Source organism: Mirounga leonina, unplaced genomic scaffold, assembly GCF_011800145.1.
Source record: "Mirounga leonina isolate KUSES-001 unplaced genomic scaffold, KU_Mleo_1.0 Mir_91, whole genome shotgun sequence".
NCBI lineage: Eukaryota > Metazoa > Chordata > Mammalia > Carnivora > Phocidae > Mirounga > Mirounga leonina.
The window spans coordinates 38,631,749-38,655,257 of record NW_023270839.1 but is presented as its reverse complement, the minus strand read 5'-3'; the positions used below and the strand labels follow the sequence as shown (position 1 = coordinate 38,655,257).

The 23,509-nt window shown below is 40.7% G+C and overlaps 2 protein-coding genes across 3 annotated transcripts in view; one reads left to right on the top strand and one right to left on the bottom strand.

Moving 5' to 3' along the window:
- The window catches only part of SNX1 (sorting nexin 1), a 34,434-nt gene extending 28,938 nt beyond the window's left edge, over nucleotides 1-5,496 (bottom strand). The window contains exon 1 of the mRNA XM_034994806.1: nucleotides 5,272-5,496. Within this exon, the coding sequence (XP_034850697.1) occupies nucleotides 5,272-5,430 (159 nt within the window). The 5' untranslated portion in view covers nucleotides 5,431-5,496. The remainder of the gene's footprint in view (nucleotides 1-5,271) is intronic.
- A 1,760-nt stretch (nucleotides 5,497-7,256) lies between these two features.
- CIAO2A (cytosolic iron-sulfur assembly component 2A) lies at nucleotides 7,257-23,190 on the top strand. 2 transcript variants are annotated; one of them, XM_034993854.1, is made up of 5 exons: nucleotides 7,259-7,513; nucleotides 12,797-12,961; nucleotides 17,665-17,714; nucleotides 20,667-20,712; nucleotides 21,908-23,190. In XM_034993854.1, the coding sequence occupies exons 1-5, from the start codon at nucleotides 7,390-7,392 to the stop codon at nucleotides 22,003-22,005; spliced, it is 483 nt and encodes a 160-aa protein (XP_034849745.1). In that variant the 5' UTR covers nucleotides 7,259-7,389; the 3' UTR covers nucleotides 22,006-23,190. The 2 variants fall into 2 exon arrangements, with proteins under 2 accessions (XP_034849746.1, XP_034849745.1); XM_034993855.1 differs by lacking the exon at nucleotides 17,665-17,714 and having other exon boundaries at nucleotides 7,257-7,513.
- The last annotated feature ends 319 nt before the right edge of the window (nucleotides 23,191-23,509 follow it).

Below are 23,509 nucleotides of genomic sequence, written 5' to 3'. Positions count from 1 at the left end.
TATGATCAAGAAATTAATGATTCTATGTACTTCAAGAAAAGAAAACCTAAACTTACTAGAAGTGAAACTGGTTTACAATTTGAGCTGAGCATTAAAATGAATCTTTGGATATAACAGCAGTTGCTGACTTTTTCAAGAACATATGTATCAGACCTGTGTGAAAAATGAGGAATTTCAACTACTATCTTTTTTGAGATTTTATTTATTAGAGAGGGAGACAGCCTGAGCGTGCCTGCATGCAAGAGCATGGTGGGGGTGGGTGGGTAGGAAGGGGCAGGGGAAGAAGGAGAAAGGAGCAGCAGACTCGCCACTAAGCAAGGAGCCCCACTCAATGCAGGGCTTGATTCCAGGACCCTGAGATCATGACCTGAGCCAAAGGCAGACACTTAACCGACTGAGCCACCCAGGTGCCCAACTACTAATCTTTTAAGACCAGATCTGACCACCTAATGTGCCTGCATCAGGCTCCCTGCACAGCGGGGAGTCTGCTTCTCCCTCTGTCCCTCCCCCCACCACTCGTGCTCTCTGTCAAATGAATAATTAAAAAAAAATAGAGAAGGTATATTATCAAAAAACTTACTGAGGACATGTTATATCCTTGGGAACAGCCACCATGCATTTTGCACAACAGAATTAAAATATTAGCCAGCTAAACTATTAATCTCTTTAGGGCTTTTAATAAAATTACCAAATTCTGTCCAGATCTAAATAAGTTATCCTACAAGCACACAAAAGGAAATAAACTGGTCTTGGGATTGTAACACAGTGCAAATGAAAAATAGGGAAATTCCTCAAAAAATTAAAAACAGAACTCTGATATGATCCAGCAATCCCACCTCTGGGTATGTAACTAAAAGAACTGAAAGAAGAGTTTTGAAAAAATATTTACACACCCGAGTTCATGGCAGCACTATTCACAAGAGCCAAGAGGTAGAAGCAACCCAAATGTCCACTGAGGAATGAGTAAACAAAATGTGGTATATACACACAATGGAATATTATGCAGCTTTAAAAAGGAAGGAAATTCTGATGAATACTAGAATACGGGTGAACTCTGAGGACATTTTGCTAAGTGAAATAAGCCAGATACAAAAGGACAAATTCTGCATGATCTCACTTACATGAGGTCATCTAAACTAGTCAAATTCACAGAAACAGAAAGTAGAATGGCGGTTACCAGGGGCTTGGGGGAGGGGAAAAGGGAAGCTGTTATTTAATGGGTACTGAGTTTCAGAATTCCAAGACGAAAAAGTTCTGGACATCTGTTGCATAAAAATGTGAGTATACTTAACATTACTGAACAGTAAAATTAAGAAAGTTTACGATGGTAAATTTTGTTTTGTTTTATACCACAATAAAGAAAACCTGATTTATTCTCCCTCAGGATACATGTTATATTGATCACAGATGTAGGCTGGATTCTAAAAATAACATGTCCTTTCCTGTCTAAATGTTAATACACAACTTACATTTATATAATTCCCGTAGTTTATAAAACACTGTCAATCAGAAGCCACTTGCTACCCATGACTTCTGAATACCAATAAAAGTTATATTATTCTTTTGTCTTAAACACCAGTGAGAATATGTAAATAAGTCTTTATTAATCAATGACTATTCAACATCTGACTTCTCTTTCTTTCTGTCTTTCTTTGACAGAGAGATAGAGAGCACAAGTAGGCAGAGCAGCAGGCAGAGGGAGAGGGAGAGGGAGAGGGAGAGGTAGGCTCTCCGCGGAGCAGGGAGCCCGATGTGGGGCATGATCTCAGGACCCTGGGATCATGACTTGAGCCGAAGGCAGCCACTTAACCCACTGAGCCACCCAGGCACCCAACATATGACTTTTCAAGTTCCCTGCTGTTTCTTCTTTATTGTTTGTTTTGTTTTTTGTTGTTTTTTTAAGATTTTATTTGCGAGAGAGAGAATGAGAGACAGAGAGCATGAGAGGGAGGAGGGTCAGAGGGAGAAGCAGACTCCCTGCCGAGCAGGGAGCCCGATGTGGGACTTGATCCCGGGACTCCAGGATCATGACCTGAGCCGAAGGCAGTCGCTTAACCAACTGAGCCACCCAGGAGCCCTCTTTATTCTATTTTTTACTTCTATTTAATTTTTTAAATTTAAGTGGTCTTCACGCTGGGCGTGGAGCCCAATGAGGGGCTTGAACTCACAATCCTGAGATCAAGAGTTGGACACTTAACCAACTGAGCCACCCAGGCGCCCCCCTATTTTATTTTTTCTAGCCATTTCTGTAATTACTATGGTTTCAATTAAAGATGAAGAGTAGTGGGAAAAAATTCTAATTGGTCTGATAGATCATCGGAAGAAGTAGTTACCAGATTTGGCCAAAATCTGAAGTGAGGTTATCACTTTTCCTCCTTCCTCTTAGCATGAGAAAGGCCTCTGCAGTTCTCTTTCATTTAGAGGGCATATCTAGGCATACTGCTAAAAAGAGATGGGCATATAAGAATTCCTGGGAGGGCAAATAAAGAACTTGCTTCAACTCTATCATTCAGTGTAAGTATGCAAGTAAGACCACTTAAGTTAAATGAGGCACAAAAATATGTATGCCATTTAGTCTAAAATTTTTAACATAATTTATATATTTATATATATCTATATGTATAATTTATATATATTCTAAAAATATCTTAAGATATTTCCCAGCTGGTTTTCAATCTTAAGGCAATGCTTTCAGATTTGTTTTAATAATCCTTTTAATATTCAGATTTGTTTTAATAATCCTTTTAACTCCAGTCTATCCCTTTCATGTAACTGGTTTGTAGATTCTGAAATGCATATCATGGGCGCCCCTTTGATTATAAATACTTTTATTACTGTATTAACAAAGCCTCTTGGGCCCTAAAAGAGAGCAGATGGGATGATTAACAACAGCAGCTGTTACATCAATGTCCAGGAAATTACATGCATTCCATAAATTATTTTAAATTTTACATGCCTCAGCTTCCCAATTTTTTAATACCCCTCCCTCTGCCTCCAACACCCATCAAAACACAATATGAAGGTAAACTTAGTAAGATGCCACTGAAGTCATTAAGTGCCTACTTTCATGATTTTTAGTTAATCAAATCAATCTTATTACTAGTTTTTGATAAACTACATTAACCATTTTTGGGGTTAATATAACTTTTCTAATCCATTACTAGATTCTGTGGGTTCTTTGAGTCTTAGTGTAATTACAGTTTACAATGCTCAAGTGTTTCACAAGTGTTTCACAGATATTTGAATTTAATCCGCGTAATAATGGTGGGCGTAAATGCTATTATTCACATTTTACAGGTGAGGAAACCATACAGAGTAATTAAGTACCTTGCCCAAGTAACAGAACCTGGATGGATTTAAATCAGCCTTCAAGGCCCTTGTTCTTATTTTATTCTTCAATGTTACTCCTTAAGACACAGAAGTACTGCAATCCCCCGTCTTCTTACACAGGCTCACAACTAAAACATTTATTGGAATATAATTTGTATTCAGTGGCTTTTAAACAAGAAATTCACAGTTTAACTAGTGAGAAATATTGGAGTCTTGGCTTCCTGAAGATTAACATCAGAACAGGCAGCTCAAAAAATGGCTTACAGGTGGCATTTTAGTTTCCCCAGCAACTCAATTTTCCTGGATCAAAATCTAACTAAAAATAATTACGCTTTCTGTGGTAGAACAAGTTCATTCTGACTCCTTCCTCCTCTCTTTGGTTGGAAATTAGGCGAAGTACTTCCACACAGTCTTATAAGAGAGAAGTACTGATGCCTCCGTAAAGTAATCTGAGATCAATCAAGTCACAGCCTCTTCAACTTCTTTTAGAAAACTCTAGAAAACTCCTCACCCTTTCAGGGCCCTTTTTGAAAATAAATCATCATTTGCCTACGTCACCAATCACTTTCAATGTCAGAGTGTCTATTTTCAGATATTTGGTCTGAATAACTACCATCCCAGTAGTTATTTTTTTTTTCATCCCAGTAGTTATTAACAGTAGCTCTTCTCCATGACTTATGGGAGAATTACCAAAGGAAAAGACCAAAAATTTGTTTTAAGTGAGATACAGAAAGACTAAATTAGCAGCAAGAGTTATTTCTTAGAATAAGAGAGACTTCATTAGACCGTTTTAAGCCGTTATATTAGCATCAACAAGTACTTTTTGGGCTAGGATTATGAATTCCATTCCCGAATACAGTACAGGGAAAATTCTAAAGATGTCACCAAAGATATTTCCTAGAAACTTAGCCGCTTTCTGACATAAATGAAACAAGCCTCAACCTTTTTCAGACACATGCTACATAAAGAATTTCAAGCTGTCTTATTTAGTCACTTATATACTGAAATAGGTACTACAAAGAGAAGTATTATCCGAGATAGAATAGTACATAAATTCACAGACCTAGCACTGAAGTTTTCAACCTGGAACGAACTGTACCAAGTCGTGTGAGTCAGTATTCTTATAAAACAACCCAAAACATCTCCACTGGTTCCAGAACTGATTGATTTTCACATTCCACATATAAAGATCAGTTTCTCCCCCAACACCTCTTATTAGAAACCTGGATATTATTAAGGGAAACACTGTTTCCTCCTCACGTTTAGAGATTTAAGCCCACAGAGGTTCTTAGGCATTTTAATACAGCTCTTTAAAAAGGACAAAGCTTGTCATCTATGTAGTGATTTATCTGGCAGGGCCTTCTTTTCAACCGACTTCTGGCAGGATTTTCCTTAGAGATCAGAGGAGTCAACGTAACCCTTACAAACTAGATCCACAATGAGCCGTTGGTAATTAACGGTAAGTTTTGAGCTAATGAAAGGATTTGTGGGCGGGTCAAGGTCCTGAGCCACTCCAGATAACACTACTGATCCTAGGAGCAGTAAGGTTAAGGAAAGAAAAAAGTCTGCATCCCATTTCCTTATCTTGACCTATTAAATCAGGCCGCCAGGAAACGACCACAAAACAATCCCGTGGGTCCTTGGGGTCACCACACGGCAGGGCCAAATGCCGGCCTGGGCATCTCTTCGCTGTCAGGGACCTGGGTGGAGAAGCCACCACACCCCTCGCTCCTCACCGTCTGCCCCCGGGACCTGGGAGTCGGGCCCCTAACATCTTGGTACCCATTAAGGGCTCTCAAGCCGCGACTACCGTCACCAACGCAGGGTCTCGCCGGGCCCCGCCGGGCCCATTCTGCCCAGCTTCCTCGACCGTCGCTTGGCCTCTCTTCCCTGCTCGGGCGCCCGCCCGCCCGCCGGCCGCCCCGAAGGGTGCGAACTCACGGCCGCCGTGGCGCCGGTGAAAATATCCTCCCCCTCGGTGTCGCTGTCCCCAGCCTCGGGTTCTGACCCCCCGGCCGCCCCCTCGGACTCCCGCTCCAGGCCGGGGAAAGGCGGAGGGAGTCTATCCGCAGCGCTACAGCCACCACCACCCGACGCCATCTTCCTCCACCCGCGGCGGAAGCCGCAACAACAACTTTATAGAGAGATAGCGCCGCGAGCAAAACGTTCCAAAGGAACGAGGAGTGGGATCGTCGTGACCAACCCCGCGGGACGCACAGGGCGGGGGCTCGGGGGCGGGGCCCGGCCGCTGGGGGCGGGGCAGGGCGGTCCAACGCTCCGGCCCAAAGCTCCTACCCAACAAATCCGAACCCGGCTTCGCGACGCTGAGCTCTTAACCAAGGGGGGAGTGGGGCGGAAAAGGAAGAGCTAGGTAGGGGCTGCTCAGATTCCTAGGGCCCTTTCTGTTCTGGATAGCTTTAGCCAACAGCCTTCTTAAGAAGATGTTCGAATAAAGGAGTTTGAAAACTCCTCTACATGCTACCTACCTAAGCCAATGCTCTCATTGAGATTCAGTAAATATTTTTGAGGTCTCTCAACAGGCGGCAGCAAAGTTTCACCATTTATTCTTTGGACGACATTTAGTTAATTCATTCAAGAAATATATAGAACATCTACTGTGTGCCTGGCACCCTACCATGCGTTTGAATACAGAAATAAGCTCCTGACCCACTAGGCACTTGAGGGAGACAGGCATGCAAATGAACAAATTCAACGTGTTCAGTGCTATGATGTGTTCTGGGAGCACAATGAAAGAGGGCATCAGTTATGCTTGGAAATGTAGGGAGGCCTCAAGGGGGTGAGGCCTTGTAACCAAAGTTACAAGGAAGTTGGGGTTATCCTCTTCATTGCTGTGGAGTGGAGTGGAACAGATGGCAGGGAAATTCATAAATTCTGAACACAATTTTCCTGGGATCTAAACTATTCACTTGTCTGGTGATCCTAAAGTCTAAATCAGCCAGACAATAAACAAAAGATAAACGGGATATGTTAGCATAGGGTAATTCAGCAAAATGACCCTTTCTTTTCAATAGAGATGACATTTGGAATCAAGTCTGATAAAAGGTTTGTTTCTAATTGCAAATTCCTCAACATCAGGGATTGGTTCTCTCACAGGTCTATGAGCTGTTTGAGGGCAGGGGCCGCCTCCGATCTTCGTATTCTCGGTGCCTATACACCAAGTCTGGCAAAGTAAGTGGCCAATAAATGTTTGAAACTTGGAGGGATGGATGGATAAAACTAACATCATCAACATTGTTCCTGGCATTCATCACAGCCACGAACACCAGAGGACTTAAGACATTCTTCTTAGGATTACGATTTCCAGTATGTCACTACTGGATATCCTGGGCACGAGGAAAGGCCTTTCGTTCTAAGTTGTCTCTGAAGGCGACCGACAGAAATATGCAGCTAGTAGTGGGGAGCTGTGCTAGCCTGAGCCCTCTGAGGCGAGAAAATCAAAAGCCCTCTCTTTCCCCGCGACTCCTAGCCAACTTCAGTGGACTTCCAGGACCTTCCGTTTCAGGGCAACGGAAACTCACTTCCGGCGTGACTAGGAAGTAAGAAAACTGGCTGGAAGCGGCTCCCTCAGAGAAATAACAGTAGACTGTCTTTGCACACACTCCTCCAGCAAAGATCTCCTTTCCCCTACCTCTTCAGGATTTATTTTCAGCTTATCGAGGGCGCTGAATGAGGCAAACAGTGGCGGGTAACAGACCGTTACCTACCCCTTCTTACCCGATATAGACTACAAATCCCAGAATACATCTCTTTGCCCCTTGGTCCCAGCACGCAATGCTCCTCACGTGCGGGGAGGAATTTTTTTTTTTTTTCTCTTGTCCCGCCGAAACCGAGCAAAGCATGCTGGGGCTTGTGGTCTTCGCGGGGCCCTTCCCTAGGTCCTCCGCGCTACTCTGTCAGGCCCCGCCTATTTTCTGCTCTCCTGGACCTTTAGGCTTGTCTCGGCCCATTTGAAGACCAGGAAGTTGATAAATCTCGAGGCCCGCTGCTGAGAGACGGTGGCTCGGATGGGACAGTCGCCAGGGATGGCGGAGCGTGAGGATGGAGCGGGTGTCCGGGCTGCTCTCCTGGACGCTGAGCAGAGTCCTGTGGCTCTCCGGCCTCTTTGAGCGGGGAGCTGCCCGGCAGCCCCGGATCATGGAAGAAAAAGCGCTAGAGGTTTATGGTAACTAATTTTACCCAGGACAGCGTTTGGCGTTGTACGTGGAGGTGGGGGTAACGGGGATCTCACCTGAGGGCTGGGGGTGGAGACTCCGGTTTTTGCTGGGTCTCGTCCGAAGCTTGGGAAGCCTTGTCTCCGGGGTCCTGAGTCACGCAGGAATGTGGATCTTTCTAGGACCCGGGCTCTTCCTAAACCTGGGGCAAGCCGAGCCTGGAGGTTTTTAAACGCTTCATTTCCCTTGTCTGCCCCACGCCCTAGTGGCCTTTTCAAGATTTCTGGGCAGAGCAGGCATTTAGGGTGCTTGGTTAGGAAGCAGAGCTGGATTGATTGCACTACTTGTCTCCTTCCTTGCGTCCCCTAGCCCCTGGGTGACTAACGAGTTGGGGACTGGCCTAAGGGCACAGTCGCTCTCTTGTGCAAAAGAAAAAAAAAAAAAAAAAGGCAGCGGTCCCCGAGAGAAGAGGACAAACCCGGCTCCCCGTACCCGGGCCTCGAACTTTTAGTTTCTTATCACAGCCAAGCCAGCAGTGCAAAAACGAATACACACACACACAATTACATACATTGTTTAAATTCCTGGGACCCGCTTCATTGTACAAATGAGAAAACAAAGGTTTAGAATGGTTAAACAGCTACCCGGAGGTCACACTGCCAGTACAGAAACGGCAAAAACCAAGCCCATGTCTTCTGATTCCAAACTTCGTGCACTTTACACCATTTCACAATTGCCTTATGACTCCCTGTTTTGGGACTTATGTAGTATTGCTTTTGAAAACTAAAAAGACTGGCTCTAACTACTGTTCAGCTGTTCCTGCTGACTGCGGGTGAAAGATCTAACCAAAGAATACAAATAAAATGTGGGCAAGGATTAGGGACCAGGAGAAGGAGGCCAGGGTTGGAAAAGATCTTTGGAGCCAATCTAATTTACCGCTCTCTTACTAGAGGCAGGACTTAACCCCAGCTAGATGATTATGAGTAGAATGATCTCCACAAAAGGGACACATTCCTGTACTATCAGACTTCTGTCTACAGCATCTCAGGACAGAAGGGCACTTGGGGATACAGCTTTGGAAGAGAGATGATTCTTGTCCTAAAGTTTCTATCGAGGGAGACCTATATATGCAAAAATAGACTTTTTTATTTTTAGTAGAAAGCCATCGACCTGAATAAGAGAGAGAGAAATTCAGAGGAAGGAGAGATAGTAATCTCTGAATGGGGGATCTGGAAAAACTTAAGGAGGAGTCACTTGAGTTAGGCCTTGAAGTATAAGTATGCTCTGGATATATGGAGGGTAGAAGGCATACTAAGAGAAAAGGGAGCAAAAGTATGGAGGTGATAAAGGAACATGTTAGAGAATGGCAGATAGGTGGGGCTTCAGGATAGAGTTTGTGGTAAAGGGTGGAAGTGTGGTCAAAAATTATTTTAGATACCAGGTCAGAACTGGATACTGAAGATTTAAATGTATAAAGAATATCAATGCAGGGGCACCTGGGTGGCTCAGTCGTTTAAGCGTCTGCCTTTGGCTCAGGTCATGATCTCAGGGTCTTGGGATTGAGCCCCACATCGGGCTCCTTGCTCAGTGGGGAGCCTGCTTCTCCCTCTCCCTCTACTCCTCCCCCACTCGTCCTCTCTCTCTCTTTCACTCACTCTTTTTCTCTCAAATAAATAAAATCGTTTAAGAAAAAGAATATCAGTGCAGAGCCATAGAAGAATTTTCATCAGAGGAGTAATGTGAGAAGAGCAACATTGCTTTCTTTCTAAATAAATAAATCCAAATCTCTCAAATCAGTAGAAAACCGGAGAAGTTTAATAAGGGGTGAGACTTAATTTCAGGGTTAGGAAGCATATTAAAGAATATAATGCAGCTTGTATAAATGAGCCTTACAAGGAAAATGCCAAGGATGAGGGGGAGCAAATTTCTTTTAAAAAAGCCGTGTTGGGCGCCTGGGTGTCTCAAGTCGGTTAAGCGACTGCCTTTGGCTTGGGTCATGATCTCAGGGTCCTGGGATCGAGCCCCGCATCGGGTTCCCTGCTGGGCAGGAAGCCTGCTTCTCCCTCTCCCACTCCCCCTGCTTGTGTTCCCTCTCTCACTGTGTCTCTCTTTGTCAAATAAATAAATAAAATCTTTTAAAAAGCTGTGTTTCCCTGAGCCCCATGGTGACAGAGCCTTGTGAAGAAGAAGCTTTGTCTTTTCTTTCCTGTCTCCATTTTCAGATTCTGTGGCTAATCAAGTGATAAGCCTAGGAGTGGTTGGGGAGAAGGTGGAGTGATTGATTTGTTTTTCCCAGTAGCATTTCTGATTACAGGGGTGCTATCAATAATAGAACAAAACCTCAGGCTGGAGAACATCAAAGTCCATCCTATGTGGATTCCTTCTGCTCTCCTTTCTACCTCACCATTTGTCTATCATTCTCCTTTTCCATATTTTTCTCCAACCTCAGAGTAAGAAGGAAATCTTGTCCTCTCCAAGGCCAGCCCAGGCTCCCACATCCTTGGTCTCATTCCCTTCTGCTTATTTTGCCAGTCCGCCATCCTCCCCCCTATACTTTCAGTCTCACTTCCTCTATTTGATCCTTCCCCTTGGGCTATAAAACATACTCAAGTTTCCCTTACCCTTGTCATTGTTCTAGCTTTGTCTAAACCCACTATCTGTTCTTTGCCCTTCCCTTCCCTGCCAAAGCCCTAGGACTACATTTTCGGTTCCTTCTCGTTTCCCCTTTTGCAAGCTGGCTTCTGTCCTCATCTCTCTACTGAAACTGCTTTCTTATAGGTGATCTTCTGGGTTACAAATCCAAAGACCTGTTTCAGCTCTCATCGTTTTGAATTTTTCTGCTGCATTTAATGTTGTTAATCTCCCCCCGCTTCCATCTCTGCTTCTTGCTTTTCTTTCTTCTTCTGATCCCTAAAGTAGGTGCTTCCTACAGGTCTATTCTTGGGTCTCTCCCTTTACATTAGTGGTTTTCAAACTGAGCTGCCCATAAGAACAACCTGAGGAATTTTTTAAGTCCAGCCCATACTACAAATCAATTAAATCAGGATCTTTGGGAGTAGGGCTTAGACATCAATTTTTGTTTTGTTTTTAAAGCAGTCCTGATGATTCCATTGTTCACCCAAGGTTGAAAACTGTTCTGCTCGTTCTTTGCGAATCCCATGGGTTCAAGAACCACTCTAGCTTTGTTGCTCTCTCTCTCTCTTTTTAATTTTTTATTTTAATTCCAGTATAGTTAACATACAGCATTATATTGGCTTCAGGTGTACAATATAATGATTCACAATTCTGTATGTTACTCAGTGCTCATCATAAGTGTACTCTTAAAACCCTTCATCTATTTCACCTGTTCCTCCACCCACCTCCCCTCTGATAATCATCAGTTTGTTCTCTACAGTTGAAAGTCGGTTTCTTGGTTTGTCTGTCTCTTTTTTCCCTTTCTTCATTTGTTTCATTTCTTAAATTTCACATATGAGTGAAATCATGTGGTATTTGTCTTTGACTGACGTGTTTTGCTTAGCATTATACTCTCTAGCTCCATTCATGTCCTTGCAAATAGTAAGACTTCATTCTTTTTTATGGTTGAATAATATTCCATCACATATATATCAGATATATTCATAAATTCATCAATCGATAGGTACTTGGGCTGCTTCCATATCTTGGTTATTGTAAATAATGCTGCTACAAACATAGTCATGCATGTATCCCTTTGAATTAGTGTTTTTGTATTTTTTAGGTAAAGACCCAGTAGGGCAATTACTGGATTGTAGGCTAGTTCTGTTTTTAACTTTTTGAGGACCCTCCATACTGTTTTCCACAGTGGCTGCACCAGTTTGCATTCCCGCCAACAGTGCACAGGGTTCCTTTTCCTCCACATCCTTGCCAACACTTATTTCTTGTGTTTTTTATTTTAGCCATTCTGATAGGTGTGAGGCGATCTCTCATTGTAGTTTTGATTTGCATTTCCCTGATGATGAGTGATGTTGAGCATCTTTTCATGTGTTTAGCCTTGGTGCTCTCTTAAACCTTATGTCACAGTTCAGTATTTGCTGGACTGTCCCATCGGGTTGCCCCTTAAGCAGCTCAAAATCATTGTGTATAAAACTGAACCCAGTTGCCCCAGCCCCCACCCAACTTTCTTCCTGTGTTCTCCAGTTTTGTTTTGTTTTTTCATTCTATCAGTGTTCTCCCAGACAGACTTAAAATCTGAGTCATCTTCCTTTTTCCCTTTCCTTGTCTTCTACATCTAAACAATTGTCAAATTCTCTTGATTCTGCTGCTGAAATTACTTCTCCATCTGTCCCCTCCTTTCTATTACTATTGTCATGTGCCTGTTTTGGGCCCAGCATTTTCAGCTGGTATTCCTGGCTTTGCCCTTAGCTCTGAGTCTACCAGCCAGTGGATGAGTTCCCAGCTGACAGTGTTATGCTGTCCCTGTTCCTCCCTCATTCAGAACCTCTTGAGGATTCCCTATTGCCTGTGGCTGACTGTAAAAGATCCTTGATGGTCTGGCCCAAACTCTTTTTTTTTTTTTAAAGATTTATTTACTTATTTATTTATTTGACAGAGACAGAGAGAGCAGGAACACAAGCAGGGGGAGTGGGAGAGGGAGAAGCAGGCTTCCCGCTGAGCAGGGAGCCCGATGTGGGGCTCGATCCTAGGACTCTGGGACCATGACCTGAGCTGAAGGCAGACGCTTAACAACTGAGCCACCCAGGCGCCCCTGGCCCAAACTCTTATATCCTCACTTATGCTGGGTTCCAGGCAGACTCAACATTTTTTTAATTAAAAAAAAATTTTTTTTTTTAAGTAATCTCTACACCCAACGTGGGGATCAAACTCATGACCCCAAGATCAAGAACTGCATTCATTGCTGACTGAGCCAGCCAGGAGCCCCTAAACTTCTTTTCCTTTTCTTTCCTTCACCTTAAATGTCAAATACTGAAATTTTTAAAGGCTTGTTTCAGATTCGACTTTCCTAAATCCTGATACCACAGTCTCCCAAGCTATAAGTTATTTCTTCCCCTTTAACTTCTATGACACTCTAGTCATTCTTATGTTCTCTCTGTAATGTTGGATCCAAGAAACTGGTTATGATCTAATAAGAATCCAAGAAAACAGTTTTCTCAAAAGGAAACTGGTTGTGGAAATTTCTGTGAGAAATCTGGGCAGTTACTATAATATTTGGTTCAAAAAAAAAAAAGCAGTCCGTGTTTGGATTAGGACTGGCAAAGTCATCCTTATTGAGAATATTCATGTTTTAACATAATACCTTGTCTCTGATGATTCTTTAGATTTGATTCGAACTATCCGGGACCCAGAGAAGCCCAATACTTTAGAAGAACTGGAAGTGGTAACAGAAAGTAGTGTGGAGGTTCAGGAGATAAACGAAGAAGACTATTTGGTTATTATCAGGTTCACACCAACAGTACCTCACTGCTCTTTGGCAACCCTTATTGGTAAGATTTTATATATAAATATATTTTTAATTCTAAATTATTTTACTGATACTGACCCAAAATAACAATTAGCATCATGTATCACACTTTATAGTTCACAGAGTCTTTTCAAATGTGTATCTTCTGTAGCCCTCACAGCCTATGAGAGAATTTTCCAGATGAGGAACCCAAGACTCAGAGAGTTTAAGTGACTTGCTCAGAATCACATAGCCAGGAAATGATGAAGCTGAGGCTCAAACCCAGGTCCCCTGACTCCAAATGTGAGATCTCCTTTAATTACCCCATGTTGCTTTTCTTCCCTGTACACGCCTACAGTTAAGAGAGTGGGTGTGGGCCAGTCCTCTCCTCAGTTCTGGGGATTGGAGTGGGTGCTGTCAAACTAGCCCTGCTGCCATCACCTTCTTTTCCTTTCACTGCTCTCTTGGCTTCAGTGCAGCATGGGCCATAAGTCCTAGTGGGAGAGTTCTTTTTTTTTGTTTTTTTTTTTAAGTTTTTTATTTGGGAGCGTTATTTTTGAGGTAGTTTTCTATTCGAGAGGCTTCATTCCCAATATTTTGTAGTAGTTAGCTGTAAGATATACAAGAGATGTCTTTGAAGATAAAGGAGGGGCGCCTGGGTGGCTCAGTCGGTTAAGCCTTGACTCTTAATTTCTGCTCAGGTCATGATCTCAAGGTTGTGGGATTGAGCCCTGCTTGGGCTCCACGCTGGGTGTGGAGCCTCCTAAAGATTCTCTTTCTCCCTCTCCCTCTGCCCCTCTCCCCCCCATCTAAAAAAATAAATAAATAAGAATAAAAAAGATAAAGGAAGTTTATTTCAAACCAAATGTTCATCAGTAGGGAATTGGTGAAATAATCATTAATGGTATATATTAACAATGGAATGCTATACAGCTATGAAAAAGAATGAAAAAGCTCTCCACGTACTGGTATGGAAAGATCTTTGTTACATACTGTTAAGAAATAAAAACAAGTATAATATTGCTACATTTGTGTATAAAAGGGCAAAAATAGAAATTTGTATTTGATTGTATAGGCACAAAGAATATATAAGAAATGGCCAGCTGTGATGGGGGTGGGTATTGGTGGTAGGAACTGGGCAGGTTGGGGACAGGGTGGGAGGAAGACTTTACTGTATACCTTTTTATATTTTTAAGTTTTTGAAGTATGGGAATATATCATCTGTTTAAAAATAGATAAGTTTATAAAAACGATTGAAAAGGTAAATATTTTATTATTGCTTCCATTTTTGTGATTTCTGTTTTTCTCTTCTCACTTGTTGATCTGGGATCCCTGTTAGTGATTTCCAGCATATGGGCCACATCTTGAGGGACTAAAGGGTCCATGAATCCATAGATAATATTGTGGTTATTTATTTATTTATTTATTTGAGAGAGAGAGAACATAAGCCAAGGGAGAGACAGAGGGAGAGAGAATCCTCAAGCAGACTCCCTGCTGAGCACAGAGCCTGCCACAGGGCAGGATCCCAGGACCTTGAGATCATAACCTGAGCCAAAATCAAGAGTTGGCCACTTAACCGACTGAGCCACCCAGGCACCCCGATGATATTGTGGTTATTAATATTCCATCCTAGAAAAAGCATTTTTGAATGCATGCTTATTTTTTTGTCATTGGACAGTTTCTGAATCAACAGATACCAGAAGTACTGCTACTCTCTTGATGTGAAGGGAAGTATCTTAAAATATTTTGATACATAAGAGTTCTTAAATAGAGGGTCTATTACTCTAAGAGCTTTTAGCAAGTTGATTTTTAAAAAGTAACATTTAGGGGGGGGAAAAAAAGTAACATATAGGGGCACCTGGGTGGCTCAGTCGTTAAGCGTCTGCCTTCAGCTCAGGTCATGATCCCAGGATTTTGGGATCGAGCCCTGCATTGGGCTCCCCGCTCAGCGGGAAGCCTGCTTCTCCCTCTCCCACTGCCCCTGCTTGCGTTCCTGCTCTTGCTATCTCTGTCTCTGTCAAATAAATAAATAAAATCTTAAAAAAAAATTATTAAAAAGTAACATTTATTTTGTGTTTTTTTACATTACAAAAGTATGTTTCTTGGCAATAATTTGGAAACTCCACAGAAGCATAAAGAAAAAAATAAAAATCAGCTGTCATAAAAGAATGTGTGCTCTAGGCTAAAATTCCAGCTCTGTCAGGTCTGCCACTTTGTGGCCTTAGGCAAATTACTTAACCTTTCTGAGCCTCAGTTTCCTTATCTGTAAAGTAGAGATAATAAGAGTATCAACAGTTATAAAGGTTAGATAATAGAACATGTGAAATAGATAAGGAATATTTTTTATTCTTCATTAAATATTAGTTTTTAATTATATAGTCAGAGGTTTGTGCTAATCACATCAGTATATCATAATTTTTATAACCATTTATACCACTTCTAGGCTTTCACAATTTATTAAATAATATGAACAACTTTATACATAAATATTTTCATATATCTCTAGTTATTGCCTCAGGATAAATTCCTTTAATTGGAATTATTGGGTCATATGGTATAAGTATTTTTAAGCTTCTGGGTACATATAAGTAAGTCCTTATTAAAAAGTTTCTACTCTTTGACCCAGGAATTAAGGAAATAATTCCATTGAAGAAAACAGTAACGTGTACAAAACGTTTATAGTAAATTTATAATAATAAAGCCTGGAAGAAACTATAGTATCTATTAATAAGGAAATGGCACCAATATAATGGAATTTCTTGTTTCTATAGAAAATGATAATCAAGGAATCAAAGTATCTGAGAAATGTATGAAAAAACTGGAATGCTAAGCTGCATTTGATTATGATTGTAATTATCGAAAAACCATGTTTGTGTGGACAAAGATTGAGAAAGCCCAGGAAATAAAAGTAACTCTAAAGGCACCCAGTTCCGATTATGGGAGCTACTTCAGATCTGTCCACTCCTTGAACAAAGTGTTGTCAGGATTTTGAGGACCCTTTTAATATGAGTTCCAGTTAAGATCCTTGGCTTTTTAGAAGTTAGTATACTAGTGTAGTAACCATGTTCAATCAACACGATTGGAAAACACATTAAAGGGAGCCTTCTTCCTGGCATCTGGGAGGGTTTTCCTATGAGCAGGTAGTGTGAAGCAGGGGAAGGCACCTGGGTATGCGTTCCAGCCTGATTGCTTAGGTCGTCACCTACTCAGAGTTATCCTGGTAAATAATTGCAAAGACAAGGAAGACTCAAAGTGGGTAAGGCAGAGAAAACCAGCTGATAGCCATTTGTGTTGACTTAGTCTGGACAAGAATAGCTGAAGGCAGGTGTGGTCCAATATGAAGGGCATAGGATTTGGAGTCAGAAGGTCTATATTTAGCTCCCAGCTCTCTGCTTGTCAGACAAATCACTTATCATGGTTCCTGGTTGTAAAATGAAAATGATATAATAGTAATAGCTAATATTTATTAGATACTTTTTATGTACCAAGTCCTATTTTAGGCACATTGCATAACAATTTATTTACTACTCATAACAACCCTGTATATAGTGGTACTATTATAATACCTATCTTACAGATAAGGATACTGAAGCTCAGGAGAGGTTAAGTAACTTGACGAGGGCCCCATAGCTTGTATACAGTGGAGCTTCTTTTGAACCCAAAGTATCTATCTCAGTAATGCTCTACAGCCTCTCTTAAGGATATTGATGTTCAAGAAAGTGCTTTGTGAATTGTGACACAGTTGTTATTTATACTATGTGGGTAAAACACCTACCAACAGTGAGTAGAACACAGGAGGAAGCTCAGATGATACACAGGTAACAAATTAAAGAGACAGTGTGGGGGGCAGAGGGAAGAGAAGAACCCTCCAGATATGCTTTAAGGCAGATCTTCTAAAGGGAGACCCTCTTAAAGAAACTATATGTTGTCTTTAGAGTTCTCTAATATTTATTATGAAATTACTGTGTTCTAGACTCTAAGTACTCTGAAATACTTTGTGCATAAGAACAGTTTGACTTATCTTTTGTGTCTAGGGGTGTAGATTTAGTTAAAAATTCCTTCCTTGTTTTGAGGTGGGGGAGAAGAGGAACAGGGGCACACAGAGGGTTCGTTCCAAGCCCAGTGTTAATTTCTGTTACAAGTCTCAACTGGAGCGAGGGGTGGTGGGTATTGAACTATGACTTGACATTGAGGTGATAAACTGAACTTCAGAGGATCTTGTTTTGGGGAAACAACTCTATTTGTACATTGTAGATATAGAGGATTCCAAATTTGAGAAGTTTCTTGTGGTCCTTTTTAAGTGGCTCTTATTTGGTCTTAAATTTTTGCATGATCTGGCCTGTTGTGAGTGTTCAGTAAAGTTAAATGAGTGAATTGACCTTTGCTTGAAGGTAAATTGTTGTAGTAGAAAGGACCTAGGCTTTGCAGTGGTCTTGGGTTTTAGTCCCAATTGCCACTTTACTAACTCAGTGACCTTGGGCAAGTTACATTGTGACCTTAGTTTCATAATTTGTAGAATGGGTTTGGTAGTATGTGGCTCACTGGATTATCATGAGGAATATGTAAGACTATATATATTAAAGTTGCTAGCATGGTGCCTGGCTCCAAGGAGACCTACGCTGGATTGAACCAAAGCTGTTTCCAGCTACTGTATTGTATGGAGACACCTACACACAGTTGTATACATTGTCAAGAATTAATAAAAGAAGAGATAATTGGGGCCTTTTCTTTTTTTTTCCTCTACAGGGCTGTGCTTAAGAGTAAAACTTCAGCGGTGTTTACCGTTTAAACATAAGGTAAGGAAGGGATGCCTGGGTGGCTCAGTCGGTTAAGCGTCTGCCTTCGGCTCAGGTCATGATCCTAAGGTCCTGGGATCGAGTCCCGCATCGGGCTCCCTGCTCCGCGGGGAGTCTGCTTCTCCCTCTGCCTCTGTCTCTCTCTCTGTCTCTCATGAATAAATAAATAAAATCTTTAAAAAAAAATAAACAAATAAAAAAAATAAACATAAGGTAAGGAAGATTTTGTTGTTTTATAACAGCTTTATTGAGATTTAGTTCACATTTCACACAATTCATCTGTTTAAAATGTACAGTTTAATGGTTTTCCTGTATTCACTGAGTTGTGCAACCATAACTACTATCAATTTTTTGTGGGTTTTTTTTTTAAGGTTTTATTTATTTGAGAGAGAGTGCGAGCAATCACTAGTAGGGGGTGGGGCAGAGGGAGAGGGAAAAGGAGACTCCTCGCTGAGGAGGTCCGACTTGGGGCTCGATTCCAGGACCCTGAGATCATGACCTGAGCTGAAGGCAGCCGCTTAACCTACTGAGCCACCCAGGCGCCCCAGTTTTAAAACATTTTCATCACCTCAGTAAGAAACCCATACCCATTTATCCAGACCTTCCCCCATCCCCAGGCTACCACTGATCTCTTTTTGGTCTCTATAGATTTGCTTATTCTGAATGTTTAATTTAAATGGAATCATATAGTTTGTAGTCTTTTGGACTGGCCTCTTTCACTTAAAATATTATTTTCAGAATTCATCCATGTTGTAGCATGTGTCGGTATTTCCTTCCTTTTTACTGCCTTATATGATTCCATTGTATGGATGTATCATAGTTTATTTATCTGTTGATTAATGAATGGACATTTGGGTTGCTTCCACTTCTTGTCTATTAGGAATAATGCTGCTGTGAACATTCATGTACAAGTTTTCGTTTGGGCATATTTTCATCCTCCCTCCACCTAGAAGGAGATTTGCTGGATCTTTTGCTAAGTGTATTTAACTTTTTGAGGCACTGCTAGACTGTTTTCCATAGCTGCTTCACCATTTTACATTCCCACCAGCAGTGTATGAGGGTTCTTATACTTCTGTATTAATATTATCTGTCTTTTTCAGTATAGCCATCCTAGTGGGTTTGAAGTGATAACTCATGGTTTTGATTGCCATTTACCTGGTGGCTAATAATGTTGAACATATTTTCATGTGTAAAAAATTAAAACCAAGGAAGAACCACTTAGAAAGGGCCACAGTAACCTCTCAAATTTAGAGTCCTCTGTGTCTGCAAGGAACCAAGCCCACTGTGTGGTTTCCTTGAAGTATAGTTCATGCAGGAATAGCAGGGTAAATGCTTGACTTTTCCCCTTTATTTACCATTTTTCAGAGTTGAGTCATGCATAATTTTAAACCGAAGTAAATGAATATAGAGTGATTTTTATACCTGTTGTTTTGTTGTCTGGAATAAGAGTTAGTATTATGCCACTAGCCGCTAGAGGAATTCATATGGTGTTTTGGGGTGGGGGGCAGAGAGAGAGAAAGAATCGTAAGCAGGGGGCGCCTGGGTGGCTCAGTCGTTAAGCGTCTGCCTTTGGCTTGGGTCATGATCCCAGGGTCCTGGGATCAAGCCCCGCATCGGGTTCCCTGCTCAGCGGGAAGCCTGCTTCTCCCTCTCCCACTCCCCCTGCTTGTGTTCCTGCTTTCTCTCTCTCTCTGTCAAATAAATAAATAAAATCTTTAAAAAAAAAAAAAAGAATCGTAAGCAGACTCCATAACAGCACAGAGTCCGGCACTGAGCTCAGTCTCACAACCCTGAGATCATGACCTGAGCCAAAATCAAGAGTCGGGTGCTTAGCTAACTGAGCCACCCAGGCGCCCCAAGGTGTTTTGTTTTTTAAAAAAGACTGTTCTAGATGATCTCTGGGGTCTCTTTTAGCCATAATAAGGTATGATTTTTTTCACTCTTGAAAAACATTTATCTTAGTAGTAAAATAACTGTGTAAGAATTAGTTCATACACTCCAGTGTTCTCTGGAGAGTAGACATGTCTTTTTCATATAGAATGTGTTATTTGTCACAGAATTTTGTGGGTTTGTCTCAGAAGGTCTAGTTCTTGGAGGTTAACTAATCTGAGGAAATGCAGCAGGACCAGGAGGTTTAGCTTAATCAATATTATACTTGAGAGTAAATTTAGCAAGATAATAATAAATGAGAAGAGGAGGATACTGAAAACTATATTGTGATCCCATTTTTGTAAAATAAGCAAAAAAAAGAAACTTCCAACTTTGGGGGGTGTGTGTGTGTGTGTGTATAAAATCTGTATTCCATTATGTAGGTATGGAGAAAAATATGGAAGAAACTACACTAGATTATTAGTATGGCTTTCTTGGGGCTTAGGGCAGAGAAGAAGTTTAGATATTTTAGGTACTGATTTGGGAGGAAGAGGTAGAGTGTAGGGTAGAGAGATTCATGAGTAAAGTATGTATGAGATCTCATTTGTGTAAAATTTTATTTGTGTGTATTCATTAAAAAAAATAATTAATGGGAATACCCCCTGCAGGCCTTCCGCAGATGACCAAAATTAAAAAATCCTAATTTCAGGGCCCCTGGGTGGCTCAGTCAGTTAAGCGTCTGCCTTCAGCTCAGATCATGATTCCAGGGTCCTCGAATCGAGTCCCCCATTGTTTTAATGGGCTAATAAAATTTTTGTCTGTCACTATATGTTGACACAGTTCCAAGCAGGGAGTCTTCTTCTCCCTCTGCCTCTCTCTCTCTCATGAATAAATGAATAAAATCTTTAAAAAAAATCGACTAATTTCAGTCCCTGTTTCGGAGGGATTTGTCCTTAAGTCATTGATGTTAAGAACACTATTTGGGCTTTCATTCCTAGACACTTGAGTCCACTGTGCATTTCACTTCACTTGTTATCTTAGAGTGTTCTAAATGTTTTGGTTTTAATATTTTTTTCTTCCTAGTTGGAAATCTACATTTCTGAAGGAACCCACTCAACAGAGGAAGACAGTAAGTCAATCTTGACCCATTAAAAAGCAACTTCAGATAGTACTTCATCTTGGATACTGTTATTCTGCTATCCAAGTATCTATGGGTCATTTGCAAAAAAAGTGAAGAATTAGTTATTACCTCTTCTTTGAGGTGGGGAACGTAGGCTTTTCAAGAAGGTAATTTTTCAGTAGGACTCTAGGTGAACTAGAGGCAGGCCCTGTGAATATTGGCTGATTTAGCCTAGTAGCTGCACATCTCTAAAGAATATCCAGCTCTAGGAACCTTGACTTACAAACTCTAAAGAAGGCTCAATTTTTTTTCTTTGGTGCAGGATAGAGAGCTATGTACTTGAAATTGAAATTGAAGGTCTAGAAAAGAATATGGACATTTCTCTTTTAAACTCTTACTTTGAGAGTGCTTTTAGCAAATTATAGACAGAAGATATGGGCCAATACCTTTATTATATGAAGATCCATGCAAGCTCATTAAAAAATAAAACACCCAGTAGATTAACAGAGACGGACAGAAAATTCACAGAAGAACTAATAGATAAACATGGAGAAATGTCCTCCCACTATTTATCAAGGAATTGCAAATTACAGCAATAATAAGGAGCCATTTTCACCTGCTGTTTTATGTGTGTGTATGTTTACTTGTTTTTATTAATAATACCAGATATTTTTTGAAAACTGATAGCTCATGTATTGTTGCTGACAATACAATTGGTGAAAAATGTTGGGAAATAATTCAGTGATAAGAATCAAACCATAAAAATACTCATACCCCTTGGTCTAATAATGCCACTTTCAAGAATCTCCAAAAAGAAGGCTGTATGTATAAAGGTGCTCCACGTCGCATAGTGTTCATAATTAATTTAGAAGGCTTATAATTTTTGCTATTTTAAATAACCCTGTAGTTTAAAAAATAGGCTTAAGGGGAGAAAAATAGTAATTTTCAAAATTGTATTTACTCTTTATATGGAAATAATGTATATGGACGAAGACTAGAAAGAAAGACATGAAAATAGTTGTGGTAGAGTAGTGGGAATTTAGGGGGTATTTTTCTCTGTAAGTCTCCCTTGTAGAACTTAGAAAAAGTGAGCCAGCTTTAAGTTATCAAGGAGTTAAATTCTGTTTTAATGGGCTAATAAAATTTTTGTCTGTCACTATATGTTGACAAAGTTCCTCAGCTAACTTTTATCTGTGTTTTGCAGTCAACAAGCAGATAAATGACAAAGAGCGAGTGGCAGCTGCGATGGAAAACCCCAACTTACGGGAAATTGTGGAACAGTGTGTCCTTGAGCCTGACTAATAGCTGTTTTAAGAGCCACTTAACTTTAATTGTTTGATATTTTTGTTTAAATTCTTTGTAAAAATGTAAAAGACATGTTTAATACATAGGTGATTTGTACCTCAAGGCGTTTTTTTTAACAGATGATTTGCAAGCAAGATTTAATTATAAGTAGTACCTAGTTTGTTCAGTGTATAACATTCTCAGGATTTGTAACACTTAAGTGATTGGACAGAAAAATATTTTCTAGTGATTATGTGTCAGATGAGTTGCTATTTTTCTGGTGCCTCTTCTGATAACTACTTTTCATGTCAAATATTTACTGTGCCCAAGTGTATTCAATTTAAATCATTACTCTGTAGAATAAATAAAACAGAGATGATTCTTGTAATGATGTACCTTAGAATGTTTTCGTTGAATTATAAATCTTAGTGTAAATGCCAACTCTAAAAGATATTTACAAAGCTTTATTTTCTGATTATTATGTAGAATCAGAAATCTGAGAACCAGAAAGAACCCTTAAAATCAGGAGTAGGCCCTGCCTTCAAGGATAGTCTTGGACCCATTTGTAGATGAGGATCAAATGTGGAGTGGGCCAGATAACATACGTAATTTTGAAGATCAAGAAGTCCCCAAAGAAGTTTTGATTAAACCAATCTAAATTTATGGTTTCTTCTTTACTTGAACTTTCTTCAGTTTATTTTAGGGGATAATGATCATTTGAAGTGTAACAGGGTGTGGAAGGTGGCCCCCCAGATGTTCCCCAGTGATCCTTGATTCCTGGTCTTCATGCCTCTATATATTTCCTTCTATATTGAATCAAAGCTGGTAGGTGTGGCTAATCAAGAATCAGAGGTGACAGTGTGTGACTTCTGAGGCTAGATCATAACAGGTGTTGTTGCATTCATCTTGATTCCTTGAATTTCTCACTCCGTGGGAATCCAGCTACCATATCATGAGAACACACGAGCAACCCTGTGGAGAATTCCACAAGGAGAGGAATTGAGGCCTTGCACCAACAATCAGCACCAATTTGCAAACCATGTGAGTGAACCATGTTAGAAGTGATCCTCCAGCCTCAGTCAAGCTGATATCTTGACTGGAACTTCACGAGACCCTGAGCCAGAACTGTCTAGCTAAGCTGTCCACATTCCTGACCCAGAGAAGCTGTGAGCAATAATAAATGTTTATTGTTTATACCACTAAGTTTTGGGGTAATTTTTTATATAGCAATAAGTAACTAATATAATAGGTTATTGGAATGGAGCTCTTCTGCCTGAAATTTAATAGAGGATACAAAGGGAAAAATAGGAGAACTTGTTCCATGGCTCTTGAACCCTTTTATCCACTTCGAGAATGTATGTTTTGAAAGAACAGATGATTTTATAAGAAGATTAATGAAGAGATTTTTTTTTGGATAAAGCTGTTGCTGTGTTGAGTTCCAGCCCCCATTTTGGTGGAAGGGTAGGAAGGGGACCCCTTCTACCATTATCTGCTGAGGGGAATTCCAAGGGGACAACTCGGA